Source organism: Vidua chalybeata, chromosome 5, assembly GCF_026979565.1.
Source record: "Vidua chalybeata isolate OUT-0048 chromosome 5, bVidCha1 merged haplotype, whole genome shotgun sequence".
Taxonomy (NCBI): Eukaryota; Metazoa; Chordata; class Aves; order Passeriformes; family Viduidae; genus Vidua; species Vidua chalybeata.
In genome coordinates this window covers 43,862,138-43,880,455 of record NC_071534.1, presented here as the reverse complement: position 1 = coordinate 43,880,455, position 18,318 = coordinate 43,862,138, and the positions used below count along the sequence as shown (strand labels likewise).

Here is an 18,318-nt window from a genome sequence, read left to right as displayed (position 1 = left end):
ACTAGTAAACAAATACTGTTACCATAATCAGCCTCTCTGTTTATAGTTGTAGTAAATAGGATATTTCATGAAGTAAATCCAAGAAGACTGAGTCTAGACTGCTTGTATCCTTGTGTCAGCATTTGAGTGTGGCAGGACCAGGGCAGTGATTGTCCTCCTGTACTGGGCACTGGTGAGGCGAATCCTATGTCCAGTTCTGGGCCCCTCACTACAAGAAAGACATTGAGGAGCTGGAGCTTGTCTGGAGAAGGGCAACATAGCTGGTGAAGGGGCTGAAACTTAGTTCTTATGAGGAGCAGCTGAGAGAGCTGGGGGTGTTTATCCTGGAGAAAAGGAGGCTCAGGGGGGACGTTATCACTCTACAATGCCTGAAAGGAGATTGTAGCCAAGTGGGCATCAGTCTCTTCTTACAGGTAGCAAGTGACAGGACAAGAGGAAATGGCCCCAAGTTGCACCAGGGGCCCAAAGGGGAGGTTTAGGTTTGATACTAGGAAGAATTCACCAAAACAGTTGTCAAACATTGGAACAGGGTGCCCAGTAGAGTAGTGGAATCACTAGCCATGGTGGTATTTGAAAGATGTGTAGATGTGGCACTTGGGAACAAGGTTTAGTGGTGCACTTGGCAGTGTTATGTTTACAGCTGGACTCAATCTTAAAGGTCATCTGTAATGATTCTGTGATTCTGAGTTTTATCTCCTGAGTATTAGAAATATCTCTGTTACTTTTTGACTTGGTGGATTTGTTGCATCACGCTGCTACCAAAATTTGTAGGTGTCAGGCATCACAGAAAGCTGCTCTAAGCTGTCTGAAGAATACAGGGCTAAAGCTCTCAAAAAGAAGCCCCAGTTTTGATGATCCCAGTTTCTTCTATTTTTTTATAAGGACAGATTGAAACCAGACTCAAAAAGAATCAAAGCTTTTCAGTGTATGCCAGAATCCAAAGACGAGCAAGCACTTCAAAAAGTCACGAGTGTGTTAGTGTATCTTGCCAAGTTTGCTCCCAGTCTGTCCTCTGTCAATTCACCCACCCCATCAGACAACTTCTGGAAAATGTTCAGTGACACTGGATTGAATAGGGCAGACTTTCCTTGAATGAGTTTGATAGGTAAAAGTTCTTGTGCTGAAATGCTGCAGCGTTGCGTAACTATCTCATTAAGAAAAGCTCGAAAAGAGACTGTAGAGAGCCAGTGTTCTTATAAGATGTTTTTAAGTACAAAATGGGCTTGTTTTTCACAATGAAAAAGATGAGTGATTTCCAAGCTTTTTGAACCAGCTAATTGCTGTGATTCTTCAGTATTACTTACGACTGTAAACCAAATTAATTGAATAATTAATTGCAAGTACCATGGGATATGGTCAGTGGTACATCCACTCAGTAAATACAGAACTTGTACTACATTCCCTTGGAACCACAGTTGGTAATAGCTGCCCTAAGACATATGATTTACTAACCATAAAAAACAAATCTTTACTCCTTGTGGCTTTCTCTTTAGGGAGAGACATGTTTTCTATTTTTACCAATTTTTGGATCAGATTTTTGCTTCCAAATTGATGTGGAAATTACTTGAATTGTAGGAACAGATTTAGAAGGAGAGAGTTTTTGTGTTGAATGTTGAAAACACAGAAGGAATGAACATATTTACAATAAAAAATGAGGCTTCATCATACAGGTTCTCTGACCCACTCCAGCCCCAGCCATTGTGCCAGCGTCACGTTCTGTTTCTGTACATATTTTGTATTTGACTGAAATTACATACTAAGGTATGCAAACATTTAAAGACGGATCCTGTGTGCTTTGTCTGTCTGGGTTAGGTGGAAGTTCTTTGAGTGTTTCCAGATGAGCTCAAGGTAGACACACTAGTCTAAAGCCAAACGTCCTCTTTAAATATCATCCATAGCTGCTCATTACTTTCTCACCCAGGATAGGTGATTCCTCCCTGTAGCCCAACTGATGTCCTAGCATGTGACCTAATCAGACTGGTTTTGCCTAAGAATTTGTTTTAGGAGTAGTCCTGTATATTACTGGCTCACACAAACAAGGCGGGTGATGGTTTCTGGCATAGGGATGCTGACAGCTAGGATAGGGGAATAGCCTTTTCAGGTGACACAGCTGCATGTGGAAATATATATCTATCCACAAGCTAAGAAAAGATCAAGAGAAGTACTCCAAATAATTTACTTTTCGTTTATTTTGTTTTAGATTTGAAATGAGTACTTAAAGTAAATGATGAGTGACTATTTCAAGGGTAAAGGCAGGACAGTGACTTGGACTTGAAAAAAAATTGATTCATTATTGAGGCACTAATAAAACTGATTTGTGAGGCTAATATAATGTGTGAAGTAATTCTAAACCTTCAGAAGCAGTAAGGTTTAGCATAAACTAAGCCATAAAATGTTGGTAATCAAAGTAATTGTTTTTCTTCTTGCAGCTGTTGCTGTTCTTTTCTTAGAAGCTGTCCATTACACACAGTAGTTTACTTGTTTTGTGTAGTATTTTCTTTATGCTGCATATGTGATGAAAAAACCTACCCTTTGGCATGCAATTTCATACTTGCTTTAGCATTTTTTTAACCATTAAAGAAAAAATTAAAGTTGCTTTTTATATAGTGATGGGGAGGAAATCTTCTCTTGTAAGGACTGGTTCTTAAACTCATAGCTCCACCAGCTTTGAATTTGTATTAGCAAACCTGCTGCCAGTTAACTGTACTATTAATCTGCTCAGAGTTGCTGTTAATTGGAAATAAAGGGGGTTTAAATTTTTTTTTTATTTTTATTACTGCTTATTTTCATAGTGCAGTTGGAGAAAATACAGGCAATCCACACCTCAGGATAAAATCCTGTCTTGCCCATTAACAAAAATGAGTTCACTTAATGCAGAATGTTGTGAATCTGAGAATATTTGTAGCTGAGGATATTTGTTGAAATTGAAAGTGGGATGACTTTTATTGAGGGAAAACTAAATCATCACAAATCAGTTTTGGGTAAAATCAAATGCATCATTTTTGATCTTGACTTCAACACAAGCTGTGTGGATTTTGAACTACTCTACATTTCATACAAAATATTTGTCTGGTTTTATGACAAGAAAGATGGGTTTATCATTTTATTGTTCCTGTTAATATACAGCCCATTCTGCTGAAGCTTAAATGAATATCACTTTCTTTTATGGTCAGTCAACGTAACTGAAAATTATTTAAAGCATTTTTAACAAGACAATTAACATAGAGTCTTTTGCAGATAAACTTCACCCTTCCTGTTTTGGATGGAGCAATAACTTTACTGTGGATCAGATTTAGGAAGTGGCTTTCCATCAATTCAGTATTTTATAAATAAAAAGTTGTAGGGTGAGGCCCTTCCTTTGGCATAAAGCTGATTATTTCCTGTTTAATCCTGAACTTGTGTATTCCAACTAATGGAAGTTTCCTAGCATCTGTTGGAGAGGAGAGTTGAGGATTTTGTTTTCATTTACGCGCCTACAAAAATACAGTTTCTATGTTTACATATTATTAAAGAACAAATATAAATTATTAGATATATAAATAGTTACTCATTTACAACTTTTGGACTTAGCTGCACAGTTGTTTGTACATGGCATTCTTAAACATACAGCTGGGTATTCGTATACATCAGCTGCAAAGATGTCATTGACACATCTTCAAGAGATCATCAGTACTTCTAGTGAGATTTAGAAACTGATCAATTATAATTGCAATGGGTTTTTGATCTCATATTTATCATCTCCTTGTACAAGGCACACACTTTCTATAAGAAAAGGGAGAATTTAAACTTGTACTGCTGTTTTACTTAAGGAGCACACAAGTTAATATATGAAGTAACTCTACCCTCCTCCAACACATCTGTTGTAAAGAAGCCTATGAAATCTAGGCCACACACAAGCTGGTCTCCAAGGGCCTGTAGTTGGTGTTAAAATGCTGTTATTATGTGGTCTGATTGGTTTAGTAAAGAATAATCTCCAGTAAAACCATGTAACATAATAGTCCTCGCTCTCCCACATGGGAGCTATTTCTGCTTGACTAAGCAAGACATTTCTTGAAGAAGTAATAATACACTTGTTCTTTCCAAAATGTAACATTAAGTGAAGTGTATCATCATGTACATTTCTGTTGTGTACCAGTTCTCGTTCATTTAAACATTTGTGTCAAGTCCCCACCATAGTATTAAAAAAATAGCAAAGTAAACACATGGATTTCCTAGCAATATATTAAAAATAAATTCTTGCTTCTTGTTGAAAACTTTTGTGTAGTAGTTTTAAAGCAATGAGTAACTATTTGGAATTTGTAAGTTTTCATTAATGGAAACTCTGTTTTCTAAATAGTACCAACGTGTGCTATGATTGGTCTGAATTATAACAGCCTTGCTCTACAGATCTGTCCTTGGTAACCGCAGCTGTAAACAGGTACTGCACTTGCGGAGGGACTTCACTTTCTATTGCTTTTTAATTACATTATTCTTTAGGTCTCCTCAACAGTGTCATACAAAAGCTCTATGTTCATTTTTAGATTGCTGTATAAGCATTAAGCAAAGGCACAAAAAGGTGTAACCTTTTGTTTGGATGGCGAAGGGAAGAAGAAGGGAGTTCAGGCAGCGTGCAGGCTCTCTGCAGAGATGATTACAGGTATGACTGCTGTGAGGGGCTGAGCCCTGCACAGCAGGAGCCGTGGGCAGAGTTGGCTGGCGTGGGCAGATGTGGGATGCTGGAGCCAGCTGCAGGCTCTCCTGAGCAATGGTGGGCTCCACTCCATGCAGTGGCTTCTCCGTAATTGCTCAGGTGTCAGGAGAGGAATGGTATGAACGAAGCAAAGCAGTGTCTAGATGGTGTCTTGAGCTTAAACTGGAGGTAATGGATTCACACAGGTAAATAATTCTGCCCACGTGTTTTCTGCTCAGTGCATGTAAAAGACCAGGGTTGTGTCTCAGGACTCAAGCCAATTCTTGAAGATTTTCAGCCTTGAAAATGTATTTGTAAACTCAGCCGAGTTGATCATTGTTGGCGAAGATACACACCCCTCAGTTTTACAGAGCGCTTTTCATAGTAGAATTCTGCTTTTAAATGAAGGGGAAGACTTGTGGTGGCATTGTTTCAGACTGCATGTCCTCTATCCGATTAGTTTAGTCAAAGGAATGAGTGATGCTGTGATCTCGAAGTGAATGCTGTAAACCAGCTGAACAGAAACACTGTGGCTCCCAGCACCCTCCCCTGCTGCGCTTTGCTCACCTGCTGTGCCCCCAGGTGTTGCCAATACTGGTCCTTGAGGACTTCCAGGAGACTTTTCAGTCAGATATTTAGATGCCAAAAATAGTGGGCATTATTTCTGAAAGTTGATTAGATCTGTTGAAGTTCCTAAAAAGGAACTTGTAAGTTTCATTGGAAAGGGAGGCAGAATTGCATTTAAGTGAAAATAACTTTAATAATTTGCATATCTTCAGTAAGAAGCAAATTGACATGAAATTGTTCATTATTACATAATAGATTAAAAAATTGATTTCCCCAGTTTGCATTTTAATGAGTATCTAATTGGTTTATAATCACATGGATTAGTGAGTGCAGAAAATACTACATAGATACAGGGCCAAATTGTTAGTGTGTCTTTAAGAAAGGAATAGAGTTTACTACTTGATATTTTATAGTTAAAAATTGTATGCCATTGTAAACTGTATACTATCATAAGCAAGCATTGAATTCGTTCTATGTTAATTTAGTTTTTTGTAACCATAAAAATAGTTCATCTTGGTTGAAAATCAGTTTTAAATGTCTTGATCATGAAAATTGTCTGCAAGTGGTTTAATGACAGTTCTGAGCATTCTTTGCACTGTGGAGCTATAAATTAATGTTTTGTACTCATAAATGTAACAGTACAATTACATAAACGTAACAGTACAATTACATTGCCACTGCAGTGATGAAAATTTTTGTGTACTCATTTAGTAGAGGATTAACCTATTGTAGTTTGGAAGAGTAAATTTCGGGTAAGTTAATGAAATCTAATTTACATGGTTGAAAAAAAAATCCAAGATAACACATAAATAAATTAAAAAGAAGAGATTTGGGGAGAGGTAATAATTTCTTTTAAAAGATGCCACTGACAAAGAAAAAGCTGTGATAGTGGCAGTTCAATGTTTAGTAGTTTCCCAATTTGCTTAAGTTTACATGCACAATTAAAATGCAAATTTGAGTGCATATTCAATCAGCTTACAGTTAGGGCTACATTACAAAAAATTCAGTATTGTTTTTAGTTAGGAGTAGAAGAAATTTTCTTCAGTAGAAGAAAAATACCTCATAGTCTGTCTCACCCATGCTAGGGAAACCTGGCACAGACGTGGCTTGATGAATAGAAGACTGGTTTGTCAGACTTAATTTAGGTCTGCTGAGGAGGGGAAATAAGAAGCTGGTTTATACCACCAGAGGGCTATACCAAACCAGCTATCATAGTTTAGGTGAGGGAACAAAAGCTCTTATCTCTGTCTGGTGTAGGGGGGCCCTGGGGCATCACTGAAGTGAGGGAAATTTCCGGCAGTTTGCTCATAGAGTGTCTGGAGTGGACACGGTATGGTTTTCAAACTGGTGCTGTACTTGTGCTCTGCATGTTGATGCTCTGCCTTTCAGTGAGAAATCAAACAACTACCAGTGAGTATGTTGCTTCTTACTTGTGGGAAATATGCCCTTAGTAACTGAAAAGCTTCTGTCTTCTGAAAGGTAATATATTAAATGAGTACTTGCGTGAATCACAGATGCAAAATTGCGATTGCTGGGCATGTTGGGTCTTCTCAAAGTGAGTTAGTATCTAAAGGTTGCAGGCTATTTAATGTGGTTTCTGAGCCACAACCCGAGCTCCTTCCCCTGTGTTAACTGAGCCTTGGGGGTCTTTGGCCTTTGGATGAGGAGCTGAGAACAGGCATCTCTGAGGATGAGTACTGACTCACAGGCACTGATGGTGGGCTGTGTACATATGGTGCAGAGCTGCTCAGAGAGTCTAGACTTGCATCGTGTTGCTCTGAAGGAGTTCTGGTGGAGGCGAGAGAGTGTTAGATGAATTTTAAAATGTATGGAATGCTAAAAATACTCAAAAAAAAAAACCCCAGGAAAGGTTGTGAGGAAAAAGAGGAGGTGTTGGAAATTACAGAATAAATCATAGGCATCAATCTCACTTGCTGAATCATTATATCCGCCTAATGGATGTGGTCTTTATCATGTTTGCTGGTCCTGCTTGTCTTTGTGAGCAAAGTGTCTGCACTGGAGTTTGACCATCTCCTGCATATAGCTGCTCGAGCCCGGTATATACAAGTCTCTGCATGAATTCTATTGAAGAGGTTTTCATGTGTGCATGAAGCCAAGAGCACTCAAAAAAAGTGCCACCGTGTTTTTCATTCAAAACCATATTTGGAGAGGAAAGTGTTTTAAATACCTGCATATAAAATAAAGCACATCCATTAGAGCAGTTCTCCCAGAAATGAGAAGTGGAGATTCATTTGAGTCCTTTCTGAGTCAGGAGAAATTTGCATCTCCCATTTGCTACTTAGTTCTACTTTCTACAAGCTGTGGACGTGAGAAATAGAGAGGCTAACTTTTGTATCCTGGTGGGACCAGTCTTCCAGAGAGTCATTGCAATTATCAGAGAATTTCTCTCTTGTTTACCTTTTCCTCAAAGCCTGTTTAGAATAGATACTGTGGTTTTTAGCTGTTCTGAGTCACCTTGAGAAGTTAAAAAAACAGACTGTAGAGCTAAGCTAGGGAAACTTGGTGCATGGGTTGAAATAAGGCTTGTCCTCATCCCCTTTGAATACCATTATTTGGTCTTGCTGGTGAAATAAAGCTGGCCAAGTATGCAAGATTTTGAGATCAAGATTGCTCTTATGATTCTTCTGCAGCCTGTAGTTATTTGCAGGGGAGGACATCCTATTGTCATAACTGTTTATATTGTCCAGCAGGTCTTTTGCACAGTGTATGTACGGCTCTGGAACAGTTTTGAAGAAAAACATGCTGCTGTGCTCGTCAGAAAATTATATGGACTTTGTCAGTGAGTAGTAGGCATGTTGTCAAGGTATTCCCTAGCCATGTGTAATTTCACCCATCAGCCAAGTAATTCATTCTCCAATGAATTAAGCCAAGACCATTTTTATATTATCATTGAAAGAGGGATATAGCAGTCAAAGACATGAGCAGTGCCCATGTGCTTGCTTCTGCCCCTCTTCCTTCCTGTTCATAGGTTAACATTCCACAGCTGAGCTGGAAGAAGAGAGTGTTTGGTATCCATAATTTTTTCCATGTCAGTGTCATACATTTTAATTCAAGACACTGTTGATGGCACTTTGAAGTTCACTGTGAAAACTTGGCATGAATATAGATGAGGGAATTCTCAAAAGTTTCATTCTGCCTGGTGAGTTTTAGGGCTTGATTGCCTCCAACCTGGGCGGCTGGCATCTCTATTGCTCTAACTAGGTCTGGAAGTAAATGTCTTCTAGCTATATTTAAGCAGTTCTAAGTGCAAATTTTGGTTTAGCTTTCTGAAATAAATGGCGTGTGTTCACTAACATATTGCAGGTGCATCACAATTTTATATTTGCATCAAGTACTTATACGGAGAATGGCATGGCAAAGGACTGATCTCAGCCAGAGCTTCTATGCCCTTATCATGTAACATTCTAAAATTCTATGAGAATAATATAAAAGTATGCATATTTCTGATCCTGTGACCTCACAGATGCCTGATGTGCTGATTTTGGAAAACACTTCAAAGAACTTGAATTTGGTTTAAATACTTGCCATGCAAAGGAGAAGCAAGAGTGCATGTATCCCTCTATATACAGATATATACATTGTGTGTATATAAAATTATATTTACATATTTGGAAGTAGAACAGATGTTTCTACTTCTTCTTCATCTACTTACTAAAATTTTACATGCTCTTTCCATTATGCTGGTGCTGTAGTTTAGGTCAGAGAATGAATGTATGCTAGGGCCACCGTAAATGATCACCCTGTGGCTCTAGCTGTTTTCAGGATTATCTGATTTATATGTCAGACAGAATAATCATGTCATTGGTATCATTCCCTTTCTTGTTTTTAGTTTTAAAAATGTTATTTCTTCTTTCTCCACACATGGAATCATTTTCAGGTTTTAGTTCCAGATGTTTACAGATGAGCTTTCCATGGTCTGAGCTCAAAATCAATATCAGCTGGAATTTTAAAGATAGGGTTATTTTCATGTGTTGTTGGGTCACGAGTTCTTCCAGTATTTTTCTCAAACAGAGAGCTCTTTTTGCATGGTTGAAATATTTTCTGCAGTTTTCTTTCTTCCTTAAGCATCACATTCTAATCTTATTTGTCAGAAATAGCCTCCTTTTGTTCTGTCTAAAGAGCGATATTAATTGCTCTTCTTTCAAGAGCTTTCAGTGCTTTCACAAATTTTTCAACTAGTTGATTGTACCATTAAGCTGTAATTATTTAACATAGTATGTATTGATATTCTTGTAATTGATAATCACCATTTCCTTCTGTAAAGCATAGCAACATATCTCTGAAAGTTGGTAGTTGTGCCTTGACTTCCGATATAAATTATTTTGTGAAGTTTTCACTTTAAGACCATGGCTCACAGTTCTTTCAGTTGTGCTGATGCATCTGGTTTTAGAATTGAATCACTGAATCACATTAATGGGGGGGGGGGCGGGGAGTAATTTTAAAAGGGAGCATCTCAGTGATGCAATTTACGTAGCAGTTATACAAATAGATTTATCAGCACAATTGTGAAGGAGGCAGATTTTATGAGGAGGATCAGAATTAGCAGCTGGGGCAGAAAGCTTGTTGAGAGAAAATTGCTCAATTATTGTTAGAGGAGCTGAGCTGTTTCCTTTGTTTTCTGTTGTTAAAAGTGCCTTCCTGCTCCACCTTTGCCCTCTTCCCCTAATTTAGGTAAATTCTATTTTTTTAAAGGTCTTTTGTCACAAAGTATTGAAAACGTTCATCTCTCAGATGAAGGTGTTTAGTTTCCAGATTGTTGTGACAGCAAAGTGACTTCTGACTTCAGATTCAGCGATGACAAAGACTCTCTTGATTCTCTTCCAAGTCTTCTTTTATGAAAGTTTGGAAGAAAAATCAGTAGAAAAATCTACTAGCTTAGATCAAGCTAGTATTTATATGCTAAGAGTCAGAGAATTTCATCTGGGTTAGCTCTTTGTGGTGTGTGGGAGAAGTAGCAGGTAGCACTATTTGCCTTTAGTTTGTGGACCCATGAAAAGTAGAGCATATCCTTCAGTTGCAGCCTTGGGTACCTCCCCGTGCAGCTCTTTCTGAGCTTGTTCTTTGGGAAGAGAGGAAAAAGTAATGCACATTTTCTCTGTTTGAAGTTTTTATGAAGTACCATGTTTTACTTGCTATGGAGCATGAGTTCTGAGAGTCTGGCTTTTGTGCTATTATTTTACTACCAACGAACTACAAAACAGGAAACAAACCCCTCTCTGGAAAAAAAAAAATGCCATGTGCATTTTCACACTTAAAAATGTCTGGCTCAAGTTTGGTTTGGGCTACACTCTTCTTTTTGACTTGTTACTCTCCACTGAAGATTAGTTCCTTCCAAAAGGTTCTCTTTTATTGGCCAACCAATGTTTGAAAAGTGGGTCTGATCTTAAACTGTTTTCCTAGACTGTGCTATTAAGCATTTAAGAATTATCTTCATTACAGGTATCATGATAATCATTGTGTTTCTAAGAATAGTTCAGTTTTGTACAGAATGTTGGGGTTTTTTGCTGTTTTTCCAACATGAAGATGCTTGAGCTGACCTCAGACTGGATCTTATGAATGGGTTCTTAGGGTGGGTTTTTACTGGGGGAGCGATGGGTGTGCTTTGTTTGGTTTTTTCTTTTGTTTTTAGTAAAGGGGAATTGCTTACATACAGTTGTATCATTTCTGTCCACATACAGATGTGAAAGGAAAGGGTGGCACATCTCTGTGGAAAAACAAGTTCTAAGACAAGCAGACAATACCGAAAGATAATCACACTTGGAAGAATATCAACATTTTAGCTTTTTTTCCTCAAAAAAAGTTGTATGGGAGATAGAAAACTTACTTATCTTCAGTCAAAAAGCTAATGTATTTTCTAAATGGAAATTGGCCTAAGAAGTTTGAAAATGAGCTGCATCTGGCAGTTGGAAGTCTTCGAGAAGTTCTTTTTTTGCCGGGTGTTCAGATGAACTTAGCTGGAATGTGGAAAAAAAATTTAAACGTTACTGACTTGCTTTGGAAACTGCATAAAAGCATGGTCATACGTTTGTTGCTGAAAAACAGTTGCAGAGATAATGAAAAGGTAGTTCACCTCAAATGTGGTGCATAACTGTCTTGCAAACTCTCCATTCTTTGTGGGGGAAGGTCAGATGGGTTCAGGTAAACTACTGCTGGGACTTCTTTAATCCTTAGTGATTGAATCACCAACGCATCCAAACTAATTAAAGTCTTCTTTGTCAAGGACTTCTATAAGAAACAGATATCCAACAAACAAACAAAATTTGGTGAAATTATTTAAACACCGCTTATATTTAAAGTATCAGGAAAGATTACAAACTAAATTATTCGTGCTTTGTATGAAGATTGAGATTGTTAGACATTTTACAGTTTATTTGAAATATATTGAAATTAAAAGAAAATCTATTTTAGCATTAGTACTTTGCTTTACCGTTATTTTTTAAATATTGCTACAAGGGGAACTTCATTTCTCTATTATGGTATTTCATCCTATAAAAGTTATTTTTGATATCCAGATAGTGCTGAGCTAGTTACATTTTTATTAGCACAGGTCAGAAGAGAGGAAATGGCCAGTAAGTTTTACAGCTGAAACTCATGTTAAATCAAATATCCTTTGTTACATTTGGATCTAACTCAATAAGGGCTGTTGGTGTGCTAATGTAAAGAGTTTTGCATTTAATATTTTTCTAAAATGTGTTGTTTCTAGGTCTACAGACAAGACTGTGAAACCTTTGGCATGGTAGTGAAGATGCTAATTGATAAAGATCCATCATTAGAGAAGTCCATTCAGTTTGCCCTGAGGCAGAATTTGCATGAAATAGGTGAGCGATGCATTGAAGAACTCAAACATTTCATTGCTCAGTACGATGCTGCCAACCAAGATGTATCAGAGTCCTTCAAAGAGGGCTCATACTAAGGACAAAAATATGCTTTTAGATCCTCTGCATTGTGTCTGCCATAGTACCTAAATCTGCCTTTTGCAGGGAAAGAGGAACTTTTGTTCGAGGTTTGAACCCAAGGCCTGTGCTCCTTTCTAATAGCTCAGGTGGCTGTTCCCTTGGCCACTGTGGTCTCCACAATTGTATTCATCCTGCCTGTTCTTGTTGACATATATTCCTTTGAAAGGATGTTCTTTTCAAAAATGCTGTAAAGCAGTGAACTGTTTTTTAAATCTTACACAGTAACCTTGGAAAAAATGATCAGTCTGATGTCTGTACACTTATGTTTTGATGCTTATAAGTGTAACTTGAAATGTTGTATTTTTAATTAAAATTACATGAAGCTGCTCTCATTCCTCAAGTTATGCACAAATATGTCTTGTTATCATACATACTATAGGAAGGGAAAACTTGCAGAATTGGTCACAATTATGATTTAAATTATTTATTCTGGTTTAATTTAAAAAAAATCGGATTAATTATCTAAAATTACACTAGGGGTTATCTCTTGTCTCTGACTGCCAGAGTAATTAACTACTTGATGTAAGAAGTGCTGTATTTTTGTTCTAATTGCAGGTTCTACAAATGCCTTTTAAATTTTTATGTTTTCCATATCATTAGTCATTCCTAGTAAGCAGTATTATGTAGGATGAATTCTATTTTTTGTTACTGTTTGCTCTGTTTTTAACTACACTGTACAGAATGTAGCTGTAGGCAGCCACTGAGCAGGGAAAGGTCGCTTTTCCTGCTCTGTTGCTCTCCCCACTTACTGCTTCTCAAGCCTTTTCATCCATGAGTTTTTACAATAAGGAGGCTGTGTGTAATCTTTATTTCCAACTTCAAGAAGGAGCAGGAATTGGGGTGTTGAGGATGGATAAGGAAAGTGAGCAGGACATCTCTCAGGTGTCTTGGTTTGAAAAGACAGGTGTCTGCTAAGGAAGGCAGGAGTCTCACTTGAAATGGAAAATGGAAACCCCCTCCCTCTGAATTACTATAATTTTGAAATTAAAAGGCTCTCAGGCAAAGATATGGGAATAGGAATAACAGTTCTTTACTCGGAAAATTAAAATAAAAATGCAGTAGTACAAAACAACACTGACAGAGTGAGAATACAACCTGACACCCTGTTGGTCAGTGTGTTGATAGTAGTCTGATTAAATGGGGGCTGCAGTCCTCTTAGAGTGACAAATGTGGTTCTGTTGAAGCAGTGATCCTGTAGAAAGGGTATAGGTTTCTTCTGAAGGTCCAGTGGTGGAGTAAATGGGCCTGGTCTTCCTCTGAGAATCTAGTGGAAAAAGGCACCTCTGGTATTCCAAATCTCCCATTTTAACTAGGTAGGAATGCTTGGCTCCTCCCCCTGGGCGGAGCATCTCACAATGGGATTATGTAATTGTATCACTCACACAGTGACACTCAATGGTCCATTAACAGAAGATATCTCCCTGGAGAAAGGATGGGTCCTGGAAGAGATAAAGAAAACTGCCCCACCTGGTTTTAACAGCTGGCCCATTAACAAAGGATATCCCCCCAGAGTTATGATGGATGGGTCATGGAAGAGATAAAGAACCCTACTCCCCCTGGTTTCAACACATGGTAATAGAATACATCTGATTACATCTTACATTGCCACCTAAGACACCAGGTTGCTTTGGATTAGGTGGAACACAAAGTTTATCCCTAAGTCCTCAAATTCCCTATCATTTCAAACCTAGGTGATTCTGGTTAGTGTCTGGCACCACTTTTGACCTGACAGAACAACTTGCAGTTTGGGAACAGTGGTGGACGAAAGCCAAGAGGTTCCCAGTGAAAAATATTTAGGATGTGGTGGATTCCTGACGAATAAATTTATTAAGGTACTGTTTTTTTATGAACATTTTAGGAAAGTGATAATTTGAGTCATAATCACAAAGAGGTAAGTATAAGCATGATTGTTTTGTATACATTTGCATTTAGAACATGTGAAACTCTGTAGAAGAACTAATAACCAAACTCACTATTTCCAGATTTCATCAGAATGGTGTGCAGAAGCACAAAGTAGCAATGATTTGGCATGTACAAGGTACTGTATGTATCACAGCATCTTACACATGCAGATCTTGATATGGTATATTAAATATGTATTGCATCAGATTCCTGATGCCTGGTTAGTTCTCATGTCATTAAGGGGAGGTTTTGCAGTTGGCTTTTCTTATTTTCTAAGAGTTCACATTGCTCCAAGGAGATCCCTTGTTAGCATCTGGGATTGTGTGGGCTGCACAGTGAGTGGGAATCAGCTCATGGATCCTACAGGATGCTAATCTGGGGAGGGAGAGAGGAGAAGACAGGCAAGCTGTGGTGACATAGTAGTGAGACCTGATCCACTCCTTCTGGCAACAACCTGGATTACGAAGATCAGTCAAAGTCTTCTCTGATGCAGAAGCATAACTACAGCACTTCACTACTTGCCTACAGGACTGAGAGCCTTCAGGATGTTACATCTGAGTTTCTACTTTGGGTTAGAAATGCTCATGGAAAAATAATAAAATTTTGTGTAATATATTTTTATTAAAAATTTCCATTGTTACTGTACAGTTTGTTAGGAGATTCCTTTGTAAGAAGCCTGATTAAGTTTACTATTATAAATGTATCCAAGTTTTCAAGTGCTTTTCTGTAAAGTAAGGTCTAAGTTTACACTCACAGAATCATAGAATATCTCAAGTTGGAAGGGACCTGTAGTGTTGGTTAAGTCCAACTCCCTGCTTCTCACTGAACCACTAGGAGCATTGTCCAGATGCTCCTTGAACTCTGGGAGGCTTGAGGCTGTACCACTTCCCTGAAGAGCCTGTTCCAGTGACTAACCATCCTCTCGTGTCCAATCTTAACTTCCCCTGATGCAAATGCATTCCATTTCCTTGAGTCCTGTCACTGGGCACCAGAGAGAATTCATTGCCTGCCCCTCTGCTGCCCACCTTGAGGAACCTATAGAATGCAGTGAGGTCACCCCTCAGTCTCATCCATTCTCCTCCTTTCACCACCTTGATCACCCTACTCTGGGCACACAAATAGATTTATAGCCTTATATTGGGACACCCAAAACTTCCCCAGCACTCAAGGTGAGGCTGCCCCAGTGTAGAGCAGAGCAGGACGATCGCCCGGCTGGCGATGTTGTGCCCGATGCCTCCCAGGACAGGGTTGGCCCTCCTGGCTGCCAGGGCACTGCTGATTTAAGTATAATTTGCCATCAGCTGGGACCCCCAATCTCTTTCTGCAGGACTGCTATCCAACTCCTCATTCCCTGAGTTTTAAGGATAATCAGGACTGTCCTGTCCCAGGTGGCAAATGTGGCACTTGCCCTTGTTAAACTTCATGCAGCTGGTCATTGCCTCCCAGCTCCTTAGTCTGTTCAGATCTCTCTGCAAGACTTCTCTACTCTTGAGGGAGTCCACAGGTCCTCTGAATTTAGTATCATCAGCAAAGTCGCTCAATGGATGTTCGAATTGTCTATCTCCATTAAAGAGCACTGGCCCTAAAAGTAAGCCCTGTGGAGTACCACTTGTGACCAGCTGCCAGCCTGAGGTAACCCCGTTCACTATACCTAATCATTTGCTTAATCTGACTTTTTTTTTTAATTGATTAAACTTTACTTGTTCACAGTTTACTTGTGAACTAGGGAGTATTTTGAGTTTTTTATAAGTGCTATTTCTGTGAAAGGTTTAATTCACATTTCTAAGTGATAAGTAACTGATTTTCCGTCTAATACTTGGCATTGTGTTGAATGTTTGCATTTCACCGTTTGTGATGTTTGCTTTCAGTTGATATAAGTAAAATATACCATGGCAGTCCCTTAACTTAAGGAAGAAACATGGCTTTTAGTCTTTCTTGCTTTACAAGTATTTTGGATTAGTTTCACGTCATGTAAAAAAAAATAGTCCCTGGTCAAGTGGTCAGCCTCAATGGGGCTCTGGAAAGCTGTAAGAAGAACACTGGGGAAAGGAAACATTCTGTGATGGAGGAACTTAATATGTCACATTCAGAGCTCCTGAAAACAGAAATTACTCCTAGCACTTCTTAATATTGCAGATACCTTTTGATAATTAAAAAGAAGGTGGAAATTGACGGAGTATGGAAATTCAGTGCTGTCTGCCGAGACTGAAGTGGTTACCTCTGTAACCTCACTTGTGTGAGTTGGCAGCTTTGAGTGACAATGTGAGCAGTAAAGGTGAAAATCAGCAACAAAACCGTGATTGATACAAAAGGGGGTAATGCCAGGTATCAGAGAAGGACAAAATCCATGTCACCCTCTTGTCTGCAAGATTTTCAGTTTTGATGAGGATAAAGTTTTGCCTTAGTATTTTTCACTGTCATGAAGACTGTACTGGGTGTGGCTGAGATGGAGTTAAATGTTCCTCATAGTGGCTGGTGCAGTGGTGCTGTGCTTCAGGTTTTTCCTGGAAACATCATGATAACACTAGGATGTTTCAGCTGTTGCTGAGCAGAGCTTACCCAGAGTCAAGGCCTTTTCTGCCTCTCAGCCCACCCCATCAGTGAGGAAGGTGGGAGGGCACAAGATGCTGGGAGGGAACATAGACAGGACAGCTGACCCCAAGTGACCACAGGTGAGAGGGCGTCATGCTTGGCATATAAAACTAGGGATGGGGGTGAGGAGTTTGTCAGGGCTGCTGCTGTTCAAGGGCAGGCTGGGTATTACTTGGCTAGTGCTGAGCTCGTGGGTTTTTTGGTATCACTTCAGGGTTTTCTGTTTGCGGTTTTTTGCGTATTTGTTTTTATCTATTAAATGGTCTTCAGCTCAGCCTATGAGTTTTCTTAATTTTCTCTCCCCCATCCTGCTGGGGGATAATGAGTAAGGAGCTGTGTCATGCTTAGCTGCCTACCAGGGTATATGCTCCACTAGGAATATGGGTACTACTTCACCACACTTTAGAGCTTTTGTGACTGTACCTGAGTCTTGTGGTGGTCACAGACACTATATCCCATATCAGTCTCTTCAAGGTGGAGGAATCAATTAGAAATATTTCTCATAAGAAGTTGTCAAAAATAGTAAGATATTGTTTATGTCAAGCTGAAAAAAATAAAGTCATATCTTTAAACTTTTTTTTAAAAAGAAAGTATTAAGAAAGAGTTAACAATCTAGGAGAACTGTAATATTCCATAAAGTACTGCAGTTTGGGAGAGTACATCTGCTGCATCTCAGGAGATGGTGTGGAATCAGAACTACTTGTGGAGACATTTCTCCATGAGACAGTTATTTGGTCCAACATGCGACACAGCGGTAGTGGCACGGCATTTGGTTTCTGAGGATCCCGGTTTCCCATTGTTGGAAACGCTGGTGAGAGTGGAAGGTCCTAATCATTCTTGGAGCAGCCTGAGGGAGGTTATGAACAAGTCAGCATCTCCAGCCCCATAATCCCCACCAGTGTGGTGGCTGTAGCATATTCAGCCCAGTGGGCACATGGTTGCTAGGAAAGCTGCCTGAGCCCCAGAGCAGCCAGATGGAAGCACCCCACGAGGCACTCAGGCATGGCTTTGATCAGCTTTCACCCCCACAAGACCTGTACTAGGAAAGTGACTTATGTGGCTAGTACCACCTCTGGGAGTAAAGGACCTGCTGCTCATTTTACCCTGAAAACACAACAAGCAAGTAACTGCTAGTCTGATTACCCTTAGCAATAGCCTAATTTTCTTTGGTGCAAACCAGTGCTCATGTTCATTCCCCCCTTTACTTCTAGCTGCTTTTGTTTCCATACTTCTCTATCTTCAAGAAGGGCAAGCTTAGTAAATGCTAAAGCCATTGGCTTTCCGACCACCTGAAGAAAGGAAACTAATGCAATAATAGATGCTTCTTACCAAAAAAGCCTGTGAAATTGAAGTATCCTCATTAGTGGATATCATTGTTAAGAAATTCCTGTCCTTTATTTAAAACAGTGGAAGAAGTTTATTATAACTTTAAATAGCTTCCTGCTCCATATCTGGAGTTCAAGGCAACTACTAGGATTACCTCCTACTTTATAGTTTTTGCCAGCTTGCCTTCTAGAATCACTCAGTATCTTTCTTTAGGTAAGCAAACTTCAGAAATTATTTTTGGGGAAGGAAGGGGAACAATAATAAAAAAATCCACAGCCACAGGAG

At 39.1% G+C, this 18,318-nt stretch overlaps 1 protein-coding gene across 2 annotated transcripts in view; it reads left to right on the top strand.

Annotated features, from left to right (window-relative positions):
* PPHLN1 (periphilin 1) overlaps positions 1–15,994 on the top strand; it is a 64,106-nt gene extending 48,112 nt beyond the window's left edge. Inside the window, exons 10-11 of one of the 2 annotated variants that reach the window (XM_053942163.1) lie at positions 11,961–12,075; positions 13,905–15,994. In XM_053942163.1, coding sequence (XP_053798138.1) covers positions 11,961–12,075; positions 13,905–13,918 — 129 coding nt within the window. In that variant the 3' untranslated portion in view covers positions 13,919–15,994. Of the gene's footprint in view, positions 1–11,960; positions 12,554–13,904 lie in introns of those variants that run through there. The other variant, XM_053942162.1, reaches the window with a different exon arrangement.
* The last annotated feature ends 2,324 nt before the right edge of the window (positions 15,995–18,318 follow it).